The following is a 20,954-nucleotide window of genomic DNA, read 5'->3' on the forward strand; positions in this document are numbered from 1 at the left end:
TAACTGACTCAAGAATCTTTAATGAAGAGTCCCAAGAAAATTTAAATACGTCTTTAATGAATAATATAAATGTTAATTTAAGCTCCATGTCTATTGATCAAAATGAAATTCAAGAGTTATTAAATAATTTAGATATGAATGCGAGTACGGGACCTGATGGTGTACCATCAATATTTCTAAAATTGTGTAGTTTTGTATTAATTAAGCCACTTCATTTAATTTTTAATAGATCTTTAAATTTAGGTTATTTTCCCAATATATGGAAAAAATCTTTTATCACTCCAGTACACCAATCAGGAGATAAGCATAATGTTTCAAATTATAGACCAATTTCTAAATTATCTCATATACCTAAAATATTTGAAGTGATTATAACAAATAAATTAACTAAACTAATGTCGCCATATTTCTGTATAAATCAACATGGATTTAGATCTAAAATGTCAATTTCAACAAATTTATTACTTTTTCAGTCGAAGATACTTGATTCTCTTAATGATTATGTCCAATTAGACTCAATATACACCGATTTCCAGAAAGCTTTTGATAAAGTAAATCATAGCCTATTTTTAAATAAATTAGTTTCTTTCGGAATCCACGGTAGTTTTTTGGGTTGGATAAAATCCTATATTAGTTCACGTACACAAGCAGTAAAATTATCCTTTCATGTTTCAAATAATTTTTTAGTTAATTCTGGAGTGCCTCATGGTTCACATCTGGGCCCTCTCCTATTTATATTATTTATAAATGACCTCCCTGCAATATTTGATAGCTCAGTTGAAGTTCTTTTATTTGCTGATGATGCTAAGATTTTCTCAAAAATTAGTCTCTAGACGATACATTAAAATTACAATCGAACTTAGATAATTTTGCAAATTGGAGCCATCAAAATCGCCTACCATTAAATATAAGTAAATGTAATGTTATTACTTTTTCTAGAATGATAATGAAATCAAGTGTAATTATAAAATAGATAACTGCATTATAACGCGTGTAAATTCTGTTAGAGACCTAGGCATTGTTATTGAAAGTAAATTGTCTTTTTCAATTCATAATAATACCATTATTAAAAAAGCCTTTAAAATGTTAGGGTTTTTAAATAGAAGTACGAATAATTTTAAAAACTTTAATACATTCTGTTGCGTACGAGGCAGCTAGACCGTTGGACGGCTAGTTATGCACCGCACTAGAATGCCGTTTTACCTTAAGTCTGTTTAATAAAACGTTAATATTGATGCAGTAGTGGGTCACCTAGGAGATGACGGCTAACTATAAATCCAATAAGTAAACGAGAGTAGACAATAATTAAATAACAAATAATCACATATATTAGAAATTCCTCAGAGAGTATCTTAAATTTAAGGGGTAACGGGGGGGCCCTTAAATACTAGAGGCCGGCGAAGCGGCATAAAACATAGTTAATCTCAATTAGAACAAACAATAATTAACATTAAAAATAATATAAAACTCAGCTGTATAGATGACGTTGTTGATGTTGATGAGTGGACTGTATGAGATCTTGTGGTAATGGTGTCGAACATCTGAGTATGATGAGTCAGAGTGTAAATCCAGGTACGTAATGGCAGATGAGAACAGAATACAGCAATGATAATGTTTAGTGATGGTCAGGGCCCAATCACTAGTGGCGTGCAAGGGCACGTTAACTTTGAGCACAAGGGTGCAATAAACAAATAATAAGAAACTATGGCGTACAACGGCCGAACAATTTACTATTCAAGCGAAGGCGCTTGCAACAGAAAAAAAAGTCACACAAAAAACAATTGACTGACTGAATTACGACAATGTACTGTCCATGGATGAAAAACGACACGGAGGTCATCGATTTGCTGTGATGGGTGGGCAAGGGGGTGAGTAAAGCAAGATGCTGGTGATCAGCTGTCCCACCAAATAATATAATCAATGATCTTTATAACAACTGGTCAACTAGATCTTTCTAAAGGCGTTCTGTACCAAACATATTCAAAACATTATTCTTTTCTTTAGTCAGACCTCACCTCGAATTTGGTTCTATAGTCTGGTCTCCAAGTTATTCGTCATATAAAACGGAAATTGAAAATGTTCAGTATAAATTTTTAAAATTTTTGTGTTATAAATTGAATAAACCTATAATAACCAATTTGCATAACTCGGTTTTTGGATTTACTAGTTGTGAACAAAGAAGAAATGTAGCAGATATTATGTTCATATTTGATTTACTAAACAATCTTAATGATTCCCCGGAATTGTTATCTATGATTGGTTTTATAACACCAAATCATTGTTTAAGAACATCGAATTTGTTTCATATACCATTTTATAAAAATAACTACAGTTCCGCATCTTTTTTTCCTAGAGCCCTCTCATTATGTAACGTTATAGCTGATCACATAGATTTCTTTTTTATGTCACGAGATTTTTTCAAACAAAATGTATATATAGGTTTAAATCTAGTACTAAATTAAATATTGTGTTCTTATTATAAGATAAATGTATTATTAGATTAAATTTTTGAAAATTGTTGTATTTCGTTTGCAAAATTCATAATATAATATGATATTAAGCTAATTATTTGTTTTTAATTGATTTATGTCTTACACTATTTAATTATTAATTATTGATAACACATTTTATTGTATTCATAATTTATTCTATATTATTATTATTATCATTATTACCTATATGTTGTTGACTCATAATTGTCATNTATCATTATTAACTATTTGTTGTTGACTCATAATTGTCATGTAAACTTTATACTTATTGTATTATAAATATTACTAAAGGGTACTGTAGTAATTAGATGAGGAAGTATTGAATTATGTCGATTTTAGTATAATATAAGCTTTACAATAGTAGTAAGCAATTTTTGAACTCTTAAGCAATATAATAATTCCATATAAAAGGGAAATGCAGGGTAAGCAAATTAATAATGGTGGGAAAAAGAATATAAAAGGGAAACATGAAAAGTATAGGGGGACGATACTGGGCGAGACGAGACTGGACGTTTTGGTCGAAGAAACGTCGAGTTACGGGTTAGGTCGTTGGTGTAAGAATAACTTTATATTTTTGTAAGATTTAATTAATTTTTGTGTTAAATTTTTATATTATATTTGACTTTGTGTTTAATACATTTCGTAAATAAAATAACTATTTAAAAATCTGGGCTTAGCGCAAATATTTTATATTCACCGTGTTCTTGGAATTTGTGTGTGTGTGCGGCTAGAGTCTAGGTTGGACTGCTGGTCCTTTAGTCAATCTTAATAATTAGTGTACGAGCTGGCTAGTGTTTGGGCTTAACCGTCCTTTAGTGGGTATAGTAAAAAGGTAGTTGTGCTGGTGGCTGACAAGGAGCCACCCTTCAGTCTGCTACTTTTGAGCTAGACTGTGCTGACGGGTCTAAACTCTACCCCTTTAGTAGTCCACTAATTAGAGAGATTGGGGCTGATCAGTTTATCCAACGGTAAGACTCAAGAAGAGCTCGAACGACGAACTCGTCGTCGATATATATATATATATATAAGAAAATAAATTAATTTGTGTTAAACTTTTGTGTCTACGTTGGGGCACTACCGACGTACGACAGTACCTACCCGTTAAAATATATATAAATATAAATATAAATATACGCGTTGTAAGAAATATTTGAAAAAGTGAACGAATTAATACCGTCTCACATTCCATAACCGTTACTACGATTCTTAAATTAATTATAAAAATGTATTACGTCGGCCTTATTATGTTGCTCCGTGACATTGACCTTAAAGGGAAAAGCAAGATCATCGAAGACAATTGTAGCGATTACTGTTAACTATTATGATTATTACTTCTTACAGACGGTACGGCGTTCCGGTTGAACACCCTGCGCACAGTACTGCTACTAACAAACTGTAGCCAATCAAATGTCCATCAGACTGAAGGAGACGTCGAATCGAAAACAATTAATTAACGTGTACATTAGGGTGTCCCTTATTTTGAAAATTTTGGAAATTCTTCGGGCTCACCCCCCAAATTTGTGTGTATACATATAAAAATTGGCTACAAAAAATTTCAGGCCGATCAGATAAGTTTAACCCGTGCCGACTTGGGGTTGAAAATCGGCCAAAAGGGGTACTTTTTTAGTTTTTAGCAATTAACTCGTAAATTAGTGCTCTCACAAAAAAAAATATAAAAACTAAATTGTAGATCTAATTGTTTTGTATAAATTAAGTTCTTACAGTTTTTCTTTTAAATCCATTAGTTTTCTAGAAAAATGTCAAAGTACATAATATTTCGTAAAATTGCCGAAATTAGCATATTTACGAATATTTCATCATATATGACGAACCATATGTGATACGACCTAATATTTCATACAAAAATTGTTTAAAATTAAATTTTACGAAATAAAAGTAATAAGTACAAATTTCATTGAATCGATCGTTTTATTGCTATAGCTGAAATAACTCGATCATATTACGATTTTTACTAAATATATGAATTTTAATGCTTAATTTAAATATATTTCATTTATATTGTAAATTGATGCAAATCTTTAGATAGTGTTTAATTTTAAAAAAATGATGGATTATTCCAAAAGCTACATGATCTGCTAGTTCCTTATTAATATCCTAATTAAGATAAAGTATGTCGAATGAAAAAGGGATTATTAAAAAATATTATAAAGTTAAAAATGTAAAAAATGAAATCGAGAATTTTCACACAATAATAGCATTTGGTAGCCATTTTCACCGTGAAGACAAAATGAAGTCTGAAATTTTTCTTTTCCATGATAAAGTATATTACATTATCTTTAATTTAAGGTATATATAAAAGTGTCAGACTTTCCCGAACATTTTCAAAAGTTAAGTTGAAAAAGTTAATTTTTTGTAAAAAAGTTGTCATTTTAAATTCCCTACTATAGGCAGGTAAAAAGTCAAATATATAAAAAATATACCAAATGATAGGTAAAGACATAATGCATCTATATAAAAAAATATTATATTGATATGTTCATTTTTAAAAAAGTTATAGCATTATAAAGTTAAAAATATGAAAAAGAATTTTTTTACAAAAATCTTTTTTTTTTTATTAATTTTGATGACTGTTATCATCATGAAAACAAAATAAAGTCCGAATTTTTTTTTTTTTAATATTAAAGTATATTATATAAGCTTTAATTTAAGATATATATAAAAGTGTCAGTATTTCCGGAACACTTTCAAAAGTTAAGTTGAAAAAGTTCTACTTTCTATATGTATTTTTTTGATTTGAACTTTCCCCGTATATAGGGAAATGGTCCGATTTAAAAAAAAAATATGTCGAATGAAAGATGTATATAAATACTACTTCTCATGAAAAATTGTATTGATCCATACATTTTTCATAAAGTTATAGCATAATAAAATTAAAAATGTAAAATACAAAATCGAGAATTTTCACACAAAAATATCATTTGGTAGCCATTTTCACCATGAAGACAAAATAAAGTCCGAAATTTTTTTTTCCATGATAAAGTATATTATATTAGCTTTAATTTGAGATATATATAAAAGTATCAGACTTTCCGGAACATTTTCAAAAGTCAAGTTGAAAATATTTGTTGTCAAAAAGTTGTCATTTTAAATCCCCCCTTATGGGCAGGTAAAGGGTCACATATAAAAAAAAAAATACCAAATAAAAGGTAATGATATCATGCATCTATATAAAAAAATATTATATTGATATATTTATTTTTAAAAAAGTTATGGCATATTTTTAAGGGTAATGTCTTCGACTAGATACGATTTGTGATCTTTTGACGTATCATTGAAAGAAATCGGTTCGGTGAGAGCTGAGAAAAAGTGGTAACAGACACAAAAAAAAACACATCTTAGTAAAACCAATACCTTCTCAGCTTCGCATCGAAGCTAAAAATTTGTCCCGACACCTTTTCTTCATTTTTATGTAAAAATCACTGTATAACATGAAATATTTTAATACTTAAAACTACCATAACTTTTTGAAAAATTAAAAAATTAAAATAATTTTTTTATATTCAATTTTTAGATATTTATCTTTCATTTAATATAATTTTTTTAAAAATCTGACTCTAACCCTTATATATACAAATATATTTGTATATGTAAGCAAATACATATATAGTTAAATATATTCTGATACATAACTGAACGGTTAATATTGTATTTATTATAATATAATATTATACATCATACATTAATAAGTTTAACTGTGCATAAATAGTAAAAATATCTGATTAAAATAAGGAAATAATAGTCAAGGCGAATTTGAAGTGATGTTATATTATTCTGTACGTGTCTAAAAAATACGGTTATTTAGTTATTTTGTGGCAAGGTATGTATTTTTTTCATTAAAATTTAATATTATGCCTATCAATTATTCTGTATATACATTGCTAAAAAAAAAAATTCTTATTTAAATATTTTCCGAAAAGCATTCATTCGCGCCTTTTAAAATATTACCTGATGAGTAAATGGCATAGGCGTATTTAGGGATTTAAAATTTGTACTGTATCTACTAGAGATGGGTAGTTCGTGAGTGAGTCAACTGAAAGAGTTGACTCTTTTAGGTGAACTGAGTGAGTTGAATCAGTGTGCCATAGTACTGTGACTCAATGACTCAGTGTGAACTACTAAGAATTGANCAAATGAACTATTCACTTAGATAAACTATTCTGAACTGTATCAGTACCTGTAACTTAACAGTTCACAGTTCGAAAATAATTGGTAGCAATGTATAAATGAAATAGTTCGCAAACTTCTTTAAAAATTCTCTGTGGTTCGTTGTTCAAAATCTGTAAATGGTTAATAGCTGTTTACAATTAGATAACAAATAAATTATATTGTGAAAATGTTACACGGTTTTTAACAATTTAACATTAAAATAAATTCATACTATGTACAAATATTAGATCAGATTTCTGATTTAACTTAGGACTACTGGTCAATATATCCACCTTAGATTAGGTGATAATGATAATATGAGCCATGAGGGTATTGATAATAATTTTTTCTTAGTTTATGATGATCAGGTTAAGGTTAAGGTTAGTTTATAACTTAATTGTCCATAAGTAGTGAGAACTACTACTGAACTGTGTACTGCTGTACAAATAGTGATAAAATGAATAGTTCATTGCCAAACAATATCAGCATGATCAATAAAATTAGTGAACTTAAGAATAGTTCATATGAACTATTCACCTGAATGAACTATGAACTAACGAACTATTCACAGAAATGAACTAAACTTTCCATCTCTACTATGTGTAGACAATTTTTTTATTCTATCTTGGAAAGCACATTTTTAACTTAAAATTGTAACCTCTTTGGTGATAACCGTAGCTCATCGATGGTATTGTTATCACAGTAGTAATGAATAACGAGTAAACGTAGTTAGACGAGTGTGAGTTCTAGCCTACTGGTATCATCCATAATTTCCGTTTTCTGTTTAATGTGTTATCCGGTCATTGCTCTTGTTCGTTAGTATTTGACTATTAATTTAGTTACTTTTGTGAAAAGTTTAAGTTCCATCTAAATCAATAGTAATTTTACATTTATATTTATTAATACCATGACTTCAACAAACTTTAATGTCGGAATCGGTGATATTAAGCGGAATACTAGCAAGTATGTGAAAAACACGTTTATATAACCATATAATTTTTTTTTTTATTTAAATTTTTTTTCTTATACTAATTTAATTTTTATACTAATTGTTAACATACCATTTGTTTTTTTGAAAAACTTTACTTTTTCTTCGTATTCTATCATGATATTTTCATATTATCAAAATAATATTTCCCGCTGAAAGGAACAATAGGGTTGTTACCGTTCATACTCCATTTTGTCCAATCAGCTTAAATGTTCAACTATTGCATAGTCATCATTATTTTATTGCATTAAATATTATTTTCAAAAGTTATTACTTTTTATTATGTCATTTATTGCAATTTTCGATTACAAATATTGACATTTTATTTGTATACTTGTTTTTATCGAGATTAATATATGTCAAATTTTGTGAAGTTTTTTATTTGTACACAGTGGTTATTTCAACACAAGCCATTGGAATTTCTTTTGGTATAATATACTTATGAATTTTTCTTAACTTATGATAATATTAGTTTTTAGCTTCAATGAGAAGCTGAGATTTACTAAATATTTTTTTTTATGTAAAAACCCTTAAGTATTTCTCTTTTATTTTATATAAATTTTTAGAAACTTGAATCTTTACCTGCCCACAGAAGTAGATTCAAAATAACAACTTTTTCACAAAAGTCAATTTTTTTAACTTAACTTTTGAAAATATTCCAGAAATACTGCAACTTTTTAACATAAGTTAAATTTAATTTTATGTTACGTACTATACATTAAAAAAAAAATTTATCCGTACAACTTATCTTCTAAGTATAAATTGCTGTCAAAGTTAAAAAACATGCTATTTCTATGTTAAAATTTTCGTTTTTATGTTATTAATTTTAAATAGCTATAACTTTGTGAAAAATGTACAGATCAACACAAATTTTTGTTCCTAAATACTTTATATGTACCCCTTTCATCCTACATACTTTATTTTATATCAATTTATATACAATTTCCTCCCAATACTGGGAGTGTTCAAAACTTGAATCATACGTATAAAAAGTAGAACTTTTTCTTAATTTTTGATAATATTCCAAAATACTGTGTCCTTTAAACATATGTTAAATTAAAGCTTTTGTTACATGCTTTAAGTTTAAAATAAAATTTGTCCCAACGACCTATCTTTGTATGCAAATGACTGTTGAAGTTGAGCAAATTTATTAAATATTTATTAATATATTACAATTATACATCATAAGAGTTCATTTTCCTTTTGGAATAATCCACCAATTTCTTAAAATTAAACACTGTCTACAGATTTGCATCGAAACGTTTTTTATGATATTGTGATTTTAATCACTGTCAGATATTATATATACTTGTTCTAACCATGCCATGTCATAGTATAACATACATTTTAGTTTTTGATTTATAAGTGATTTAATATTTTTTATATTCATCTCTCATCTCTTATAAGGGTCCAATTTTATTTATTTAATTTTTTTATGACATATTTAACAGGCTTATAAAATTGAAAATGACTCATCGATAATAACTTTTGGACCAGTATTTCAGAAGTTAATAACTTTATACCTTTGGGAGAGGTGTGAGGCAAAATTATTAAAATAGCTGTACCTTCATCTCATATTTAGTCAGTACTTTAATTGTTAATAACTCCAAAAATATGGGTTCATAAGTTGTTATCGACCAGTCATTTTCTTAATTACATCAATATTTATTTTATAACCTTAAGTTAATTATGTATGTTACTATTTAAAAAATGAATTTAATATTCCTATAAGACATATGCGATAAACATCGCACAAGATTTCAAGATGTTTTTTATTATGTCTACCTTATTAATATTCAACTTTTAGTCTATCAATATGTTAAATGATTTCTTATTATAATATAATTTGAGGTATAATGTAGCTGGAAAATTCCTTTATTTTTTACCAGAGAAAATATCCCAAAAATTGTCAGTTCTGTTTTTTTTTAAAACATTGGAATTATTCATTCTGTTAAATGAATATAAAATGCTTAGATCAATATGACATTTTTTTAGGTAATCTTCTAGATAATAATCTTTTTTTAAAAAATTGACTAATATCAAAATTCAAATTGAAGTTTGAGTATAACAATAAACCTTGTCAAAAAGTTTGCCTATTATAACAACATTCTGAAAATCTTGATTTTTTTTAAAAGATATTTTAAAAAAGATTATTATTTATACAATGTGATTTAAGTTTAAAAAAAAAGTATTTCATTTATTTGTCTTCTAGGTGTTTCTATTAATTAAGTATATAATAATTTAGTTGTATAATTATAATAGAAGTGCAATGTCTTAAAACAACAAAAATATGTGAATCCTCGGCAATATGCGAAGTTGCCACATTCACACCCTTCAATGAATGTCTATTTGTTAACTTCCTGTATAACTGCTACAGATATAGTAATAATAATTAATAAAGTTTCTGGTATTTACAACAAAATTATCATACTTGAAAATTTAAATGTTTAAACTATTTTAATTTAAAGCTGCCTAAAATCTTGTGTATAATCTTTAACACCAACAGTATTGAATAAATAACGGAATTTTTATCTATTTTTAAAAACTAATTTCTATATTTCTGTTTATTGAAAAAACTCCAAAAATTTTTAATGTTACATCAAATTCTATCTTTAGTATATATAAACTAAAAAAAAAAATGTTTTCGATGTAGATTACTATAATAGCAAATCAATAAATTTTTTTAACTTTATATTAAGTTATTGTCTAAAAATAATCAAAGGTATCTCCTTACAGATAAAAATTCTGTACAAATTTACATTGGTGAATTTTAAAATAATTTTATTTATTTTAATTTAATATTATAATTTTTATTAATATATATATCAAATAATTTAACCATAGTGATGAAATGACATTTCTATGATATAAAATAGAATTTATGATTAAAAATTATGTATTAGCTCTACCTGAATGGTTAATTATTGATTGAAACATTTGATTTTTTTCTAACATAAATTATTTTAATTTAGTTGTAATAATTTAAAAACTATTATGATGATAGTTACTACATGAAAATATTTATGAAATATTAAATATAATTAGCTCTATCTGAAGAGTGAAACCTAACTTGAGAGTAAAAATGGTTTCAACTTTTAATACAAAATATAATAGGATAAAGTTTCAATTTTGTTTTTATTTAATATGTAAAAACTTATTTTCTTACATAAAAAAAACCTTAATTACTGTTATTGTTTCATCCAAACTTTATTTTAATTGTGCTTTACATATTTGTCAATATATTAGAAAATTTGAATAGCTGTTTAGAGTCGCATTGGTTAAACTTTTGTTTTTATATTTAATGAAGTTACTATTATGAACTCAACTGGTGTATTTTCAAAATTATATCAAAACATCTACGAATTTTGAAATAATTATGTTCTGTTGATTTTTAGAAGTTATTTATATTATAATTATAAATATAATATAAATAACTTCTTTATTTTATTTTTTAACTAATAATTATTAGTTAAAAAATAAAATAAAAATAGTAGTGTTAAAGTATTTTAATTTTAATTATACTTGTTATATTATTACTTAAAATTAATATACTTTGGACTTGGAAGTAGTTATTTTTTATAAGTCTTCCATATTACATTTTCCTGAGAAAGCATTTTATGTAACAGTAGTTTTCTTCTTTGTTTGGTAAGCACCGTTACGAAGTGGTAATATTATTTTGAGTACATAGAATGTCATTATAAAGAGATAATGAAAATGCACTTATCATCATGGGAAACATGAACCATGGTTAATGGGCCTGTTGTCCTGATATAGAGGACTCTATAATCATTGTATATAGTCTAATAACTCGATGTATAACTATAAATTAATCCCCTTTCTGATAATATAATTTACCTTTTTTGTGAATTATAGTGTACTTTTAGTATTAAAAATAAAGAAATATAATTTTTTATTCATTACATTTTAATATTCATTGAACTTTTTTTTTTTAATAAATTAAAATATAGAAGTACGATTATTAGCTAATTATTTTTTATTTTAGTGATGTTTAATTTAAACTGGTCAATTATTTATGAAAAGAGAAAGTTTAATAATTTCTAAAATTATTATCTGTGTAAAACGCTATATTTTCTAGTCAAAATTGTTTTCCTTAACTCCAATGTTATAGATTGAATTAAAATGATATTATTTGTATATAGTAGCCTAGGTGTTGAGGACAAAAAACTATGTGATGACTGATGACCGTTCCGGTTTAGTTTTGATTGTTCCGCTGCATTCCCGTGTCTAATAATGTTTTTGAAAAAAGTGAATAAAAAACGTCATTGAAAATCTACACTGTAATTTTATAATCTTGTCTAATTTTAACAAATCTATGACAAACGAGAATTTGTGTTAATGTTAATTTTTTTAAGATACGTATGTTATTTTAAAGCTAAATGAATATATGTATGCACCCCGAAATTTAAGAAGTAATCTAAAAAAGTATTAGAACATTTCAATTTTATTTTATATTCAAGGAATACATATTATAAATAACTTACGATAACCAAGACAACTGTTGTCTAAGTTTTTAATTGAAAACTATATTTTGAAAGTAACACATCGACAAATAATTTTTTAGATATTCTATTAGGTATAGTCAAGGCTAGGCATTAACGATTTAATAACTTTTTAGCTTAACGGAACTATTTAGATTTTATTTAATTTCTTTTGTTCAATGTTATGAGATAACGTCAACTTAATTTTTAATTTATAAAAATAAAACTTATAAAAAAAGCTCTATAATATACTTTAACTTAGAATCCGAGTTGGTGGAAGTGCCATACTATGAAATTTCTACCAGTCATGACCAAATTACTAAAATATGTCAATTAATATTTTTATCCACTGACCTCTTCAATTGTAAAACCGTCAAATTATAGTTTTTTATTAGTTGAGTACAATTACATATGTAACCTTTTCATATATTCCACGAATTAGAAGAAAGCTTAGAATATGTATGAATACTAAAACATATAGATAACAAACATATTTTTCAAGCGATATTATAAAAAATTTTGCTATAAAACTTATGTATTATTATAAATTTAACAATTCTATTCGATAATTATACAAGTTTTTATAAGCCATCTAATATTAGTGTTTTTTAAATTATAAATAATAAATGACATTTAAAACATTTTATTTAAAATCATGAAAAAAATATTGGATTTTATTTGCATTCAATACGCCCACAAAATCATAGCGGCACATTTATTCTTATATATATTCTAGATAACTTGTTATATAATCTGGATACTGTCTGATAAAAAAAAATTAATTAATTAAATTTTTTTTATTTTGTATTAAAAAATTTTTGCTATTGCAAAACTATTTCAGTCCTTTGTATGTAGGGTATTTAAAAATAATTATAACGCATATCATGATGTTTTATCCAGTATCGATTTTAAAATTTTAATAGGCTTCTTACAGATACGCTTAAATTACTATTGTATTATTGATTTAATTCTTACAAACCCCTATATTGTATTTACAGCAGGTAGCAAATTGACGTCCGTCTTCTAAAATTACTTAGAACTACTTCCTAATTCTTTATGACAATTTCCGTCTAGTGATGCCATTTTAACAGTTAGAACGCTTCTTATTATGAATACTAAAATGGTGTGAATCCGGCGTAACACGGACAACTTTTTTTAATAAAATATATCAAGCAATCTGGCTAGTTTTTTGGTCTATAGATCCGTCATGCAGAAGGTGTAACGTTGCATGCAGTCGATTTTAACTAGCAACCACGATACAACGATACCATGAAACAAGAGGTGCTCACACCAACGCAGTCGTGTATTGTCGGTGTTCTATGGTTGACGTGTCCCTTCGTTTTTATAATAAATTTTTATTAATAGAGTTATGGCTACTTATGCGGCTTACAGACACATAGAATTGGACAACATAGGTTCTGGAAAAAAAAAGTATAATATTTTAATTATTAATTACTTTAAAAAAAAAATACAATTTTGGGTAGTATTATTCCATAAATTATTTATTATTTTATTTTTTAATTCAAAAATAATTGTAAGGGTAATTTAGTAAATCATATTTATCAATAGGATGAAGTGAGATCATTGTAAACAAATAGAGTAATTGTAAATTCATTCTCTATATTAAAATATTTAGCAGATTTTATTTTTAAATTGAAAAGTATTGGTCATTATATATATTAATATCATATTAAATAAATATTCGAAGTAAAAATGTATGTATTTATCTAAGTAAATTTATGCACCCACTTCGCTCTTGAACATTTCAAAATCACTAATTAATTTTTTTTCCGTTAAAAGTTCAGAATAACCTCATATATTTGCAAAATATACCAAAAATTTGTCTAAATGAAAATTATAAAAAACTTAAAGCATCTCATAAGATATGTTGATCTATGTTTCATTCTTATTGTTTTGTTAAGTTATCTTTCGGTCACAGATAAATTAAATTAGATAATGAACAGTAGATCACTGATTTAATTTACGAACTAAATTTATAAAGCGTGTTAATTTAATACTTAATATTTCAATGGAACGATGAACCTGTTAATAATAATTTGCACAAAATGTTCCATCATTAATATGATAATTCTAAAAAGTTAAGACTCATTCATTTACAAGTTATTAAAATAAAATTATACTGGTTTTTTGTTAAATTAATTAGAGCTTAAAAAAATTAACCGCTAAAAATGAATGTAAGTAGGTTAGTTTCCTTTTTTTAAGTTGATTTGTATTTTCAAATTGGTGACTTTTTTCTTAACACTTGATTGAAATTTATAATTTAATTTTCGGGTTACTTATTTTATTTTAAAAGTAATTTGTAAAAAAAATAAAACTTTCTGTATTATTAACATATTAGTTGATATACACTTTTTTACTTCTTCAAACTTATATTAAAATTCTAAATTTGCATAAAGGAAATAGATCAACACTATAAATAAAAGTATACAGAGTGATTGTTTAACTATGGTTCAATTAATATCTTTAAAAGTATATAATATTTTCTATTAAAAAATTAATATTATCTTCTTACTTTCTAAAATTTCTAGAAAACCATTTGACTCTATCTACTACCCTCTTTCTTTTTTAAATTTGTTAAACTTAAGTTTATACCTCGGTAGAAGTGGAAATGACTCTAGAGATTTTACTATGGTTGTCGTGTAAAGTAAAATTTATCCAGGTGAGATTATAATGATTTACTTCAATCAATTTGTTTCACTTTTTTCTTGATTTTTCCAGAAAGAATTTGTTTTTATATTTTTAAGAAATTCGTTATTTGATCTAATTATAAGATTTCCTAATAACAATTTTAAAAAATTATGAAATAAAAAAAATAAGTTGTCATCTATTTGTGATAAATGATAATCACGCGAGTGTTCTTGGTTTTTATAATCTATACAGTTAGTAGTTCTGTTCACAGAAATGCCTAATAAATAAAATAATTGGATTTTTATTGACGTTTAGCTCATAAATTGTATACATTCCAATTCTAGACATATAACACAATTAGATATAATAATTTTTAAATAATCATCCGTAGTAGTCTTCTCAAAATAGAAAAGGCGTGCTTGTTCCGGCGTTTAAAACTATTTAGATTTCCTTTTTGAATGGTTCACTAAACATTTTTAGATGTTTGATAGCATAGAATAACCTTCAAATTATGATAGCATGTGACTTCCTATATTTTAACGAGAAAATGGTTCATTGCGTTTGAAATTATAGTTCGAAACATTCCTGCATTTAGAGAAATATCTGATCTATTATGGTCTATGGGTTGCTATTCATCATATACACTGTTGAAACTATAACCATTTTCCTGAGTGTATTTTAAAGTAAATGTACAAGTTCTATTATTATAAATAGTAGCCCACACCTTGCACGCGACAATCCTTGTGGTATGTTTACTGCTGTTCGTCTAACGAATACTTAACCCGTAACTTTTGTTTAAGAAATAATAAAACTTAAGGTCTATAACTTGGAGGATTCTTAATTAAGAAGATTTATTATCACTACTTTTTTGCATTTTGAGTTGCTAACTCGTAAAGACATCATGGAAAAGCTGTTTTAACTAGTCTGTTTAAATATACGAGATTTCAATATTCGTATTGCACTTCGTGTGACCGTATTGATTATGGTGCGATTAAACTATTCTCGTTATTTCAATTTTATCAAATTTATAAAAATATTTTTTTTTTATAGAATAATTTTATTTTAAGAAACAATTCTCAATGGTTCATAATTATTTATATTTTTATAATTCAAATTATTAATTTAGAATTTTGAACAAAGAGCTTTATCTTAAGTAGAATTGTTTTAAATAAATCTTACTTATCATCTTATTTGTGATAAGTTATTATGTATATTTATATTTTTATTTACTTTTACTTACAAAAAATGTTTTTCAAAGTCAAAAATAAAGATACCCCATACAATTAAGCAGATTGCATTGTTACATTTTTTCTGAAATGATTTTTTTTTTTATAGAAAACTTTGTCTATTGATTTGTATTTATCTAATAAGATTGTAAACTATTTTTAATATTTTTATTGAAAAATAATTAGGATCGAAAACACGTTGGAGTTAATATCAATGACTTAAATCGTATAAACTCTTAGTAACAACTTTTAAGTCTTACATATTTTTATTTATTTATCGTAAAATGTAAGTACAAATTAACAGTATCGTAATTTCAAAGGTGCTGCAGTTCTTTATAATGCCCTTAATAACATTACTTTGAAACCTTTGTGTTAATTATGTCTTCAAATGTAAACATTTTATTTTACATTTATAAAAATAAATGATTGAGGAAGTGCAACATTTTGTATCGTTATTTTTTTAAGTATCTATTCAAATTATGAAATATAAATTTAAAAAAAATTATTAGGGGCTGACCATTAATTTGTTCAAAATCGTCTATACTCATAAAAGGTATTACCTATCTTATAACCTACTTTTTTTTCCCGTTAAGACTGTCTATAGAGACTTGGATCACTCAAAATGATACTGTGAATTGAGTCCTCCTTTTCCGTTTCAAGCCTGATTTAAATATTAAGCTGTCGATTAAATTTTAAATTTACCTGTCTTAAATAGTTCTATCTTGGTTGAACTGTTTAACAATTAGAAATTCCTGAACTCGTTGAAAAATTTATTCTGCTTGTATTTGTGCGTGTTATTATAACTAGGTTAATGTTTTTAAGAACTTATTCTGATTATCATTCGTTATTGTTGTATTTATACGTGAGCCCTTAAATAACTAATGTATATTACAATTATTGGTGTTATGTTAGCATTTAAATAAAATTTCGTGTTTTAATTTCATTGATGTCAGTCGTTAACTGAATACATTTATTATCCAAGTGCAAAATAAATGTACGTTTCATATGTTGAACAGATCGAAATTCATTAAGTATCCTTTTTCTATATTAAATGGTATAATTTTATTCAGTTAGTTCTTCTATAACTTAACTTATTCATTTTATGTCATACTTGATTTTTATATTATTGTTTTAATACGTATTTTCAGTACCCTCCTTATTTTTCGGTATTTTCCAATTACGATATTTATGATTTATTTTTAGATTAAATATATCTGAAATGTGTTCTAAAATATTGTTTTTTAAACGGGAGTTCACAATCTAACTGTTAAGGGTCACCAAAACATAGATTATATATGATTATTACAATTCAGGGTTTTATTCTTTTTACGTAAGTGGGTTTATAGTGTAAGTAAAGGAGAAAACAGAAAATTGAAATTTTCATAAATTTAAAGCCGTTTTAGAGAGTTTCTAAATTCAACGTTCAATTTAATATTTTAATTCTGAAATTATAGTTATATTATAATATATGATGTATAAAATGTATACATTATAATATATATATATATATATATATAATTATAATGTGTTATGTACTCGTAGAAAATTAAAACGCCACTCTAGACGTCAAAGCAAACTAAAAGATATTTCACCACAAAAACATAATTATAAATAAAGGCAAGTGTTATAATGCTTCTCTCAAAAATAATAATGCCTATCAAAGTAGTGATATCTACATTGTGGTCAAGTCTTTATTTTCATTAATTTATAAACTCACATCACACATACTTTCACAAGGGAGGGGGGAGGCAGGCAGTGTTACCTGTTTCCCTTTTATTTGTTTGTGATAAAATACTCACTTAGATGTGCTATGAGGGTGATAAAAATAACAGAAAGAAGAAAAAAGGTTTTTTTTCTTGGGGTTCATTAGACATTGTAGCTAAGTCTATTTTAGCCAAGAACCGGCTAAGCTATGCAAATAAAAGGACAGTGTTGTTCGCGTAAATACGTAAAAATTTTTTTTTTTTAGAGAGAGAGAGAGAGAGATAAGAGGTATTTTCAAAGTTATGTNTACGTAAAAAATTTTTTTTTAGAGAGAGAGAGATAAGAGGTATTTTCAAAGTTATGTTTTTAATGAAATGTATTAATTTACATAGTTATATGTATAATATATTCGTTTATAATATTTTTTCATCGCGTAAATTGTGTGGGATGAGTGCTACTTTATAGATATTCCTAATATGGCGAGGTCATTGAAATATCATCCAGTTTCTACTTTAGTCTTCCCACTTCGTTTCTTGAAAGTAAAACACTTAATTTTCTTTATTTTCAATATTTTTTCGTTATGTAATCAATGTGTGTTAGTCTTTCAAAGTAAAAATGTCTATATTACCACCTAGTAAAGTAAACAAAATGCCTCCTGGAGGAATTTGTCATGATCTTTGGGGTGCTGAGTTTATAGGATCTCCGTGTCATAATAGGCAAGTAAATTAATATTGAATTCAAAAATAAAATGGTCAATTTTTTTAATTATATATATATATATATATATATATATAAATAATTTGTTGAAAAATAGTCAAATATTTAACTCATCTTAAATTTTTAATGTACCAAAAATTTATAACTTCTATTATTTAATTGATGATTATTTTTAGAGTTTTGAAACCACCTGGTGGTGGAAGCAGTGATATTTTTGGAACAGCTACTTGTGACGAAGTAAATCCACATAACCGAGGTAGAAATCAGAAAAATCTCCAAAGTTCTATTATTCTTGGTGGTCAATCACCTCAACATAGCAATGGTTCTGCTGGTGATCCAAGCGCTACAAACGGTTCTTCTGATAAGCCTGGTAAAATAAATATTTTCATAAGAGAAATTTACTAAAAAAATTCAATTACCATTTTTGCTAAAAATTATTGCATGAATCTATAAAACACTAAAATTACTCCGTTAGTATAATGATTAGAATTTAAAAAAATTCTATGTATTTGGACATATATATAATCATTTAAATATATAGAATGTTTTCTAGGTGTAATCTAGATTATAGAAGATGGTCAATTACCCTTTAAAAGTCAAATATCAAAATTCAGTGGTAGATTTAGAGAGAAAATATATTTGAGCTGTGAAGCACTGGCCTTATTTATCTATTAAAACTTTTTTTTATTATAAAACATTAAAATGCAGTATGGATCACAACATAATTGAAACAAGTCTAAAGAATATCTAACAGTGATTAGCATCACAGTCTTCAAAATGCTTCAATGCATTATCTGTCAAATTTCACAATAATTGTATATTTGTTATTTACAATTTTTATTTTTAAATTATACTGAAACACTAATGTAACTTTTTTTAAAAATTTCAATTTTTTTTACTCTGACTTTCAGTGTTTGATAGTAAAACAATTGTCCGACAAAATATATTTTGTAGTATTGTAGTTCACATTAAATGTTTTAATTTGAAATAGGTTTTAAATTGTCAGACGTCCTGAAACATTTTCAAATATTAAGTTAAGCAAAAGTGTTATACATTTATATGTAGTCTCTTTTAAACTTTTTCTGTATTTAAGTTTTTAATTAAAAAATTATAGCAGTTTAAAAATGCCGAAAAGAAGTTAACCAATTCTTATAGTAGCATAATTATAAAAAAAAAAAAAATTTTAATTTAGAGGGTTTAATACTTTTTTAGTACGGTGTGTTAGGTTCAAGTAGATTGAAATTGGATTCTTTTAACACATAGATAACTAAAATCTATCCTGTGACTGCTGAGAATTTTCATGTTTAGAAATTAAAACACAAATATATATAAGGTATAGAACCTATACCTTCAGCATCAAATCTAAAACCATACAAAATATTTTGTTCTTACTTTTGATTATAAAGACTTATTGAGACTCATTTGGGTATACAGTTTATTTAGATTCACTATTGAATAATATCATAACTGTCATAATTAACAGTTTAAATTATTTTTAAGATTTATTTAATTATAAACTTATAAATTATCATTAAAATAATATTGAATTTTTTCTATTTATCTGCAAAAATGTTCATATTCTAAGTAATAATGAAGTAATTATAAAGTTCTATTTATAAAAAAAAATTTAATAATCATATTATAATTAAAATAAATGGGAAATTGTGTGGAACAGTGAATTAATTAATTGCTACTTTAGCGTTGATGTTCAACTGCATATTTCGCTTTTGGTTTCCAGATGGGTGATTATATGTGATCTTAAACAGTGATACATACTTTGTCCCCAGTATACTTGCTCCCTCAGTTATAATAATATTGTGTCAGGTTGACAACTGGTATAAATGGCCTGTCCAAATCATAAGTCAGAGCAGGCACTAAAAGTTGGGATAAAAACTAAGGAAATTATGATGAATTAAATTTATTTCATTGTTTAATAGACAATTTTTTAAAAATCAAAGTATTAAATATATTTTAATATTATATATAATATTAAATTATATTATATTTATATTATAATTTTTTTTTTAGATGGCAATCCTATAACTGGAGAAGGTTATGAAGCACCAAAAGCACCTGTTACACCAGCTAACCATGTTTCTACCCAGTCAGCACCAGCTCCAGAACAAAAAAAAGCATCTCGTGTACCACCTGGTGGCTATAGCTCAGGTTTATGGTAACAATACAGCAGAAAGTTCTCAGCCAACAATTTTATTACAATATGCATCGCTTTATATTTATAAAATATATTTAATGATGACTCATGATCATTCTCATCAATTAATTAATCTATTTTTTGGTTTATAACATAAGCTACTTACATAGTGCTCAAGCGAGTATGACTAAAGTTCTACAAACCTTGCATTTGCATTCTTATTACTCAAGTGATCATTGTTTATACTTTATAATGTTTGTGAATTAATTATTCCTAAAAAAAAAATTATACCCAATAAAAAATATTTTTACTTTTATTATTTTATACTTTTTGTATTTTTTAAATCTGGTAAACTTAAGT

General features: G+C 25.8%; 1 protein-coding gene across 3 annotated transcripts; it reads left to right on the forward strand.

Moving 5' to 3' along the window:
• Positions 1 to 7,398: 7,398 nt before the first annotated feature.
• LOC126900663 (microtubule-associated protein Jupiter-like) lies at positions 7,399 to 20,913 on the forward strand. Of its 3 annotated transcripts, none has more exons than XM_050676550.1 (3): positions 7,399 to 7,622; positions 18,619 to 18,812; positions 20,471 to 20,913. In XM_050676550.1, exons 1-3 carry the CDS (start codon positions 7,567 to 7,569, stop codon positions 20,617 to 20,619), a joined length of 399 nt encoding a protein of 132 aa, XP_050532507.1. In that variant the 5' UTR covers positions 7,399 to 7,566; the 3' UTR covers positions 20,620 to 20,913. The 3 variants fall into 3 exon arrangements, with proteins under 3 accessions (XP_050532507.1, XP_050532506.1, XP_050532505.1); XM_050676549.1 differs by lacking the exon at positions 7,399 to 7,622 and adding an exon at positions 13,434 to 13,577; XM_050676548.1 differs by lacking the exon at positions 7,399 to 7,622 and adding an exon at positions 18,275 to 18,441.
• The last annotated feature ends 41 nt before the right edge of the window (positions 20,914 to 20,954 follow it).

This window comes from Daktulosphaira vitifoliae, unplaced genomic scaffold, assembly GCF_025091365.1.
Source record: "Daktulosphaira vitifoliae isolate Bord-2020 unplaced genomic scaffold, ASM2509136v1 Scaffold_3, whole genome shotgun sequence".
NCBI lineage: Eukaryota > Metazoa > Arthropoda > Insecta > Hemiptera > Phylloxeridae > Daktulosphaira > Daktulosphaira vitifoliae.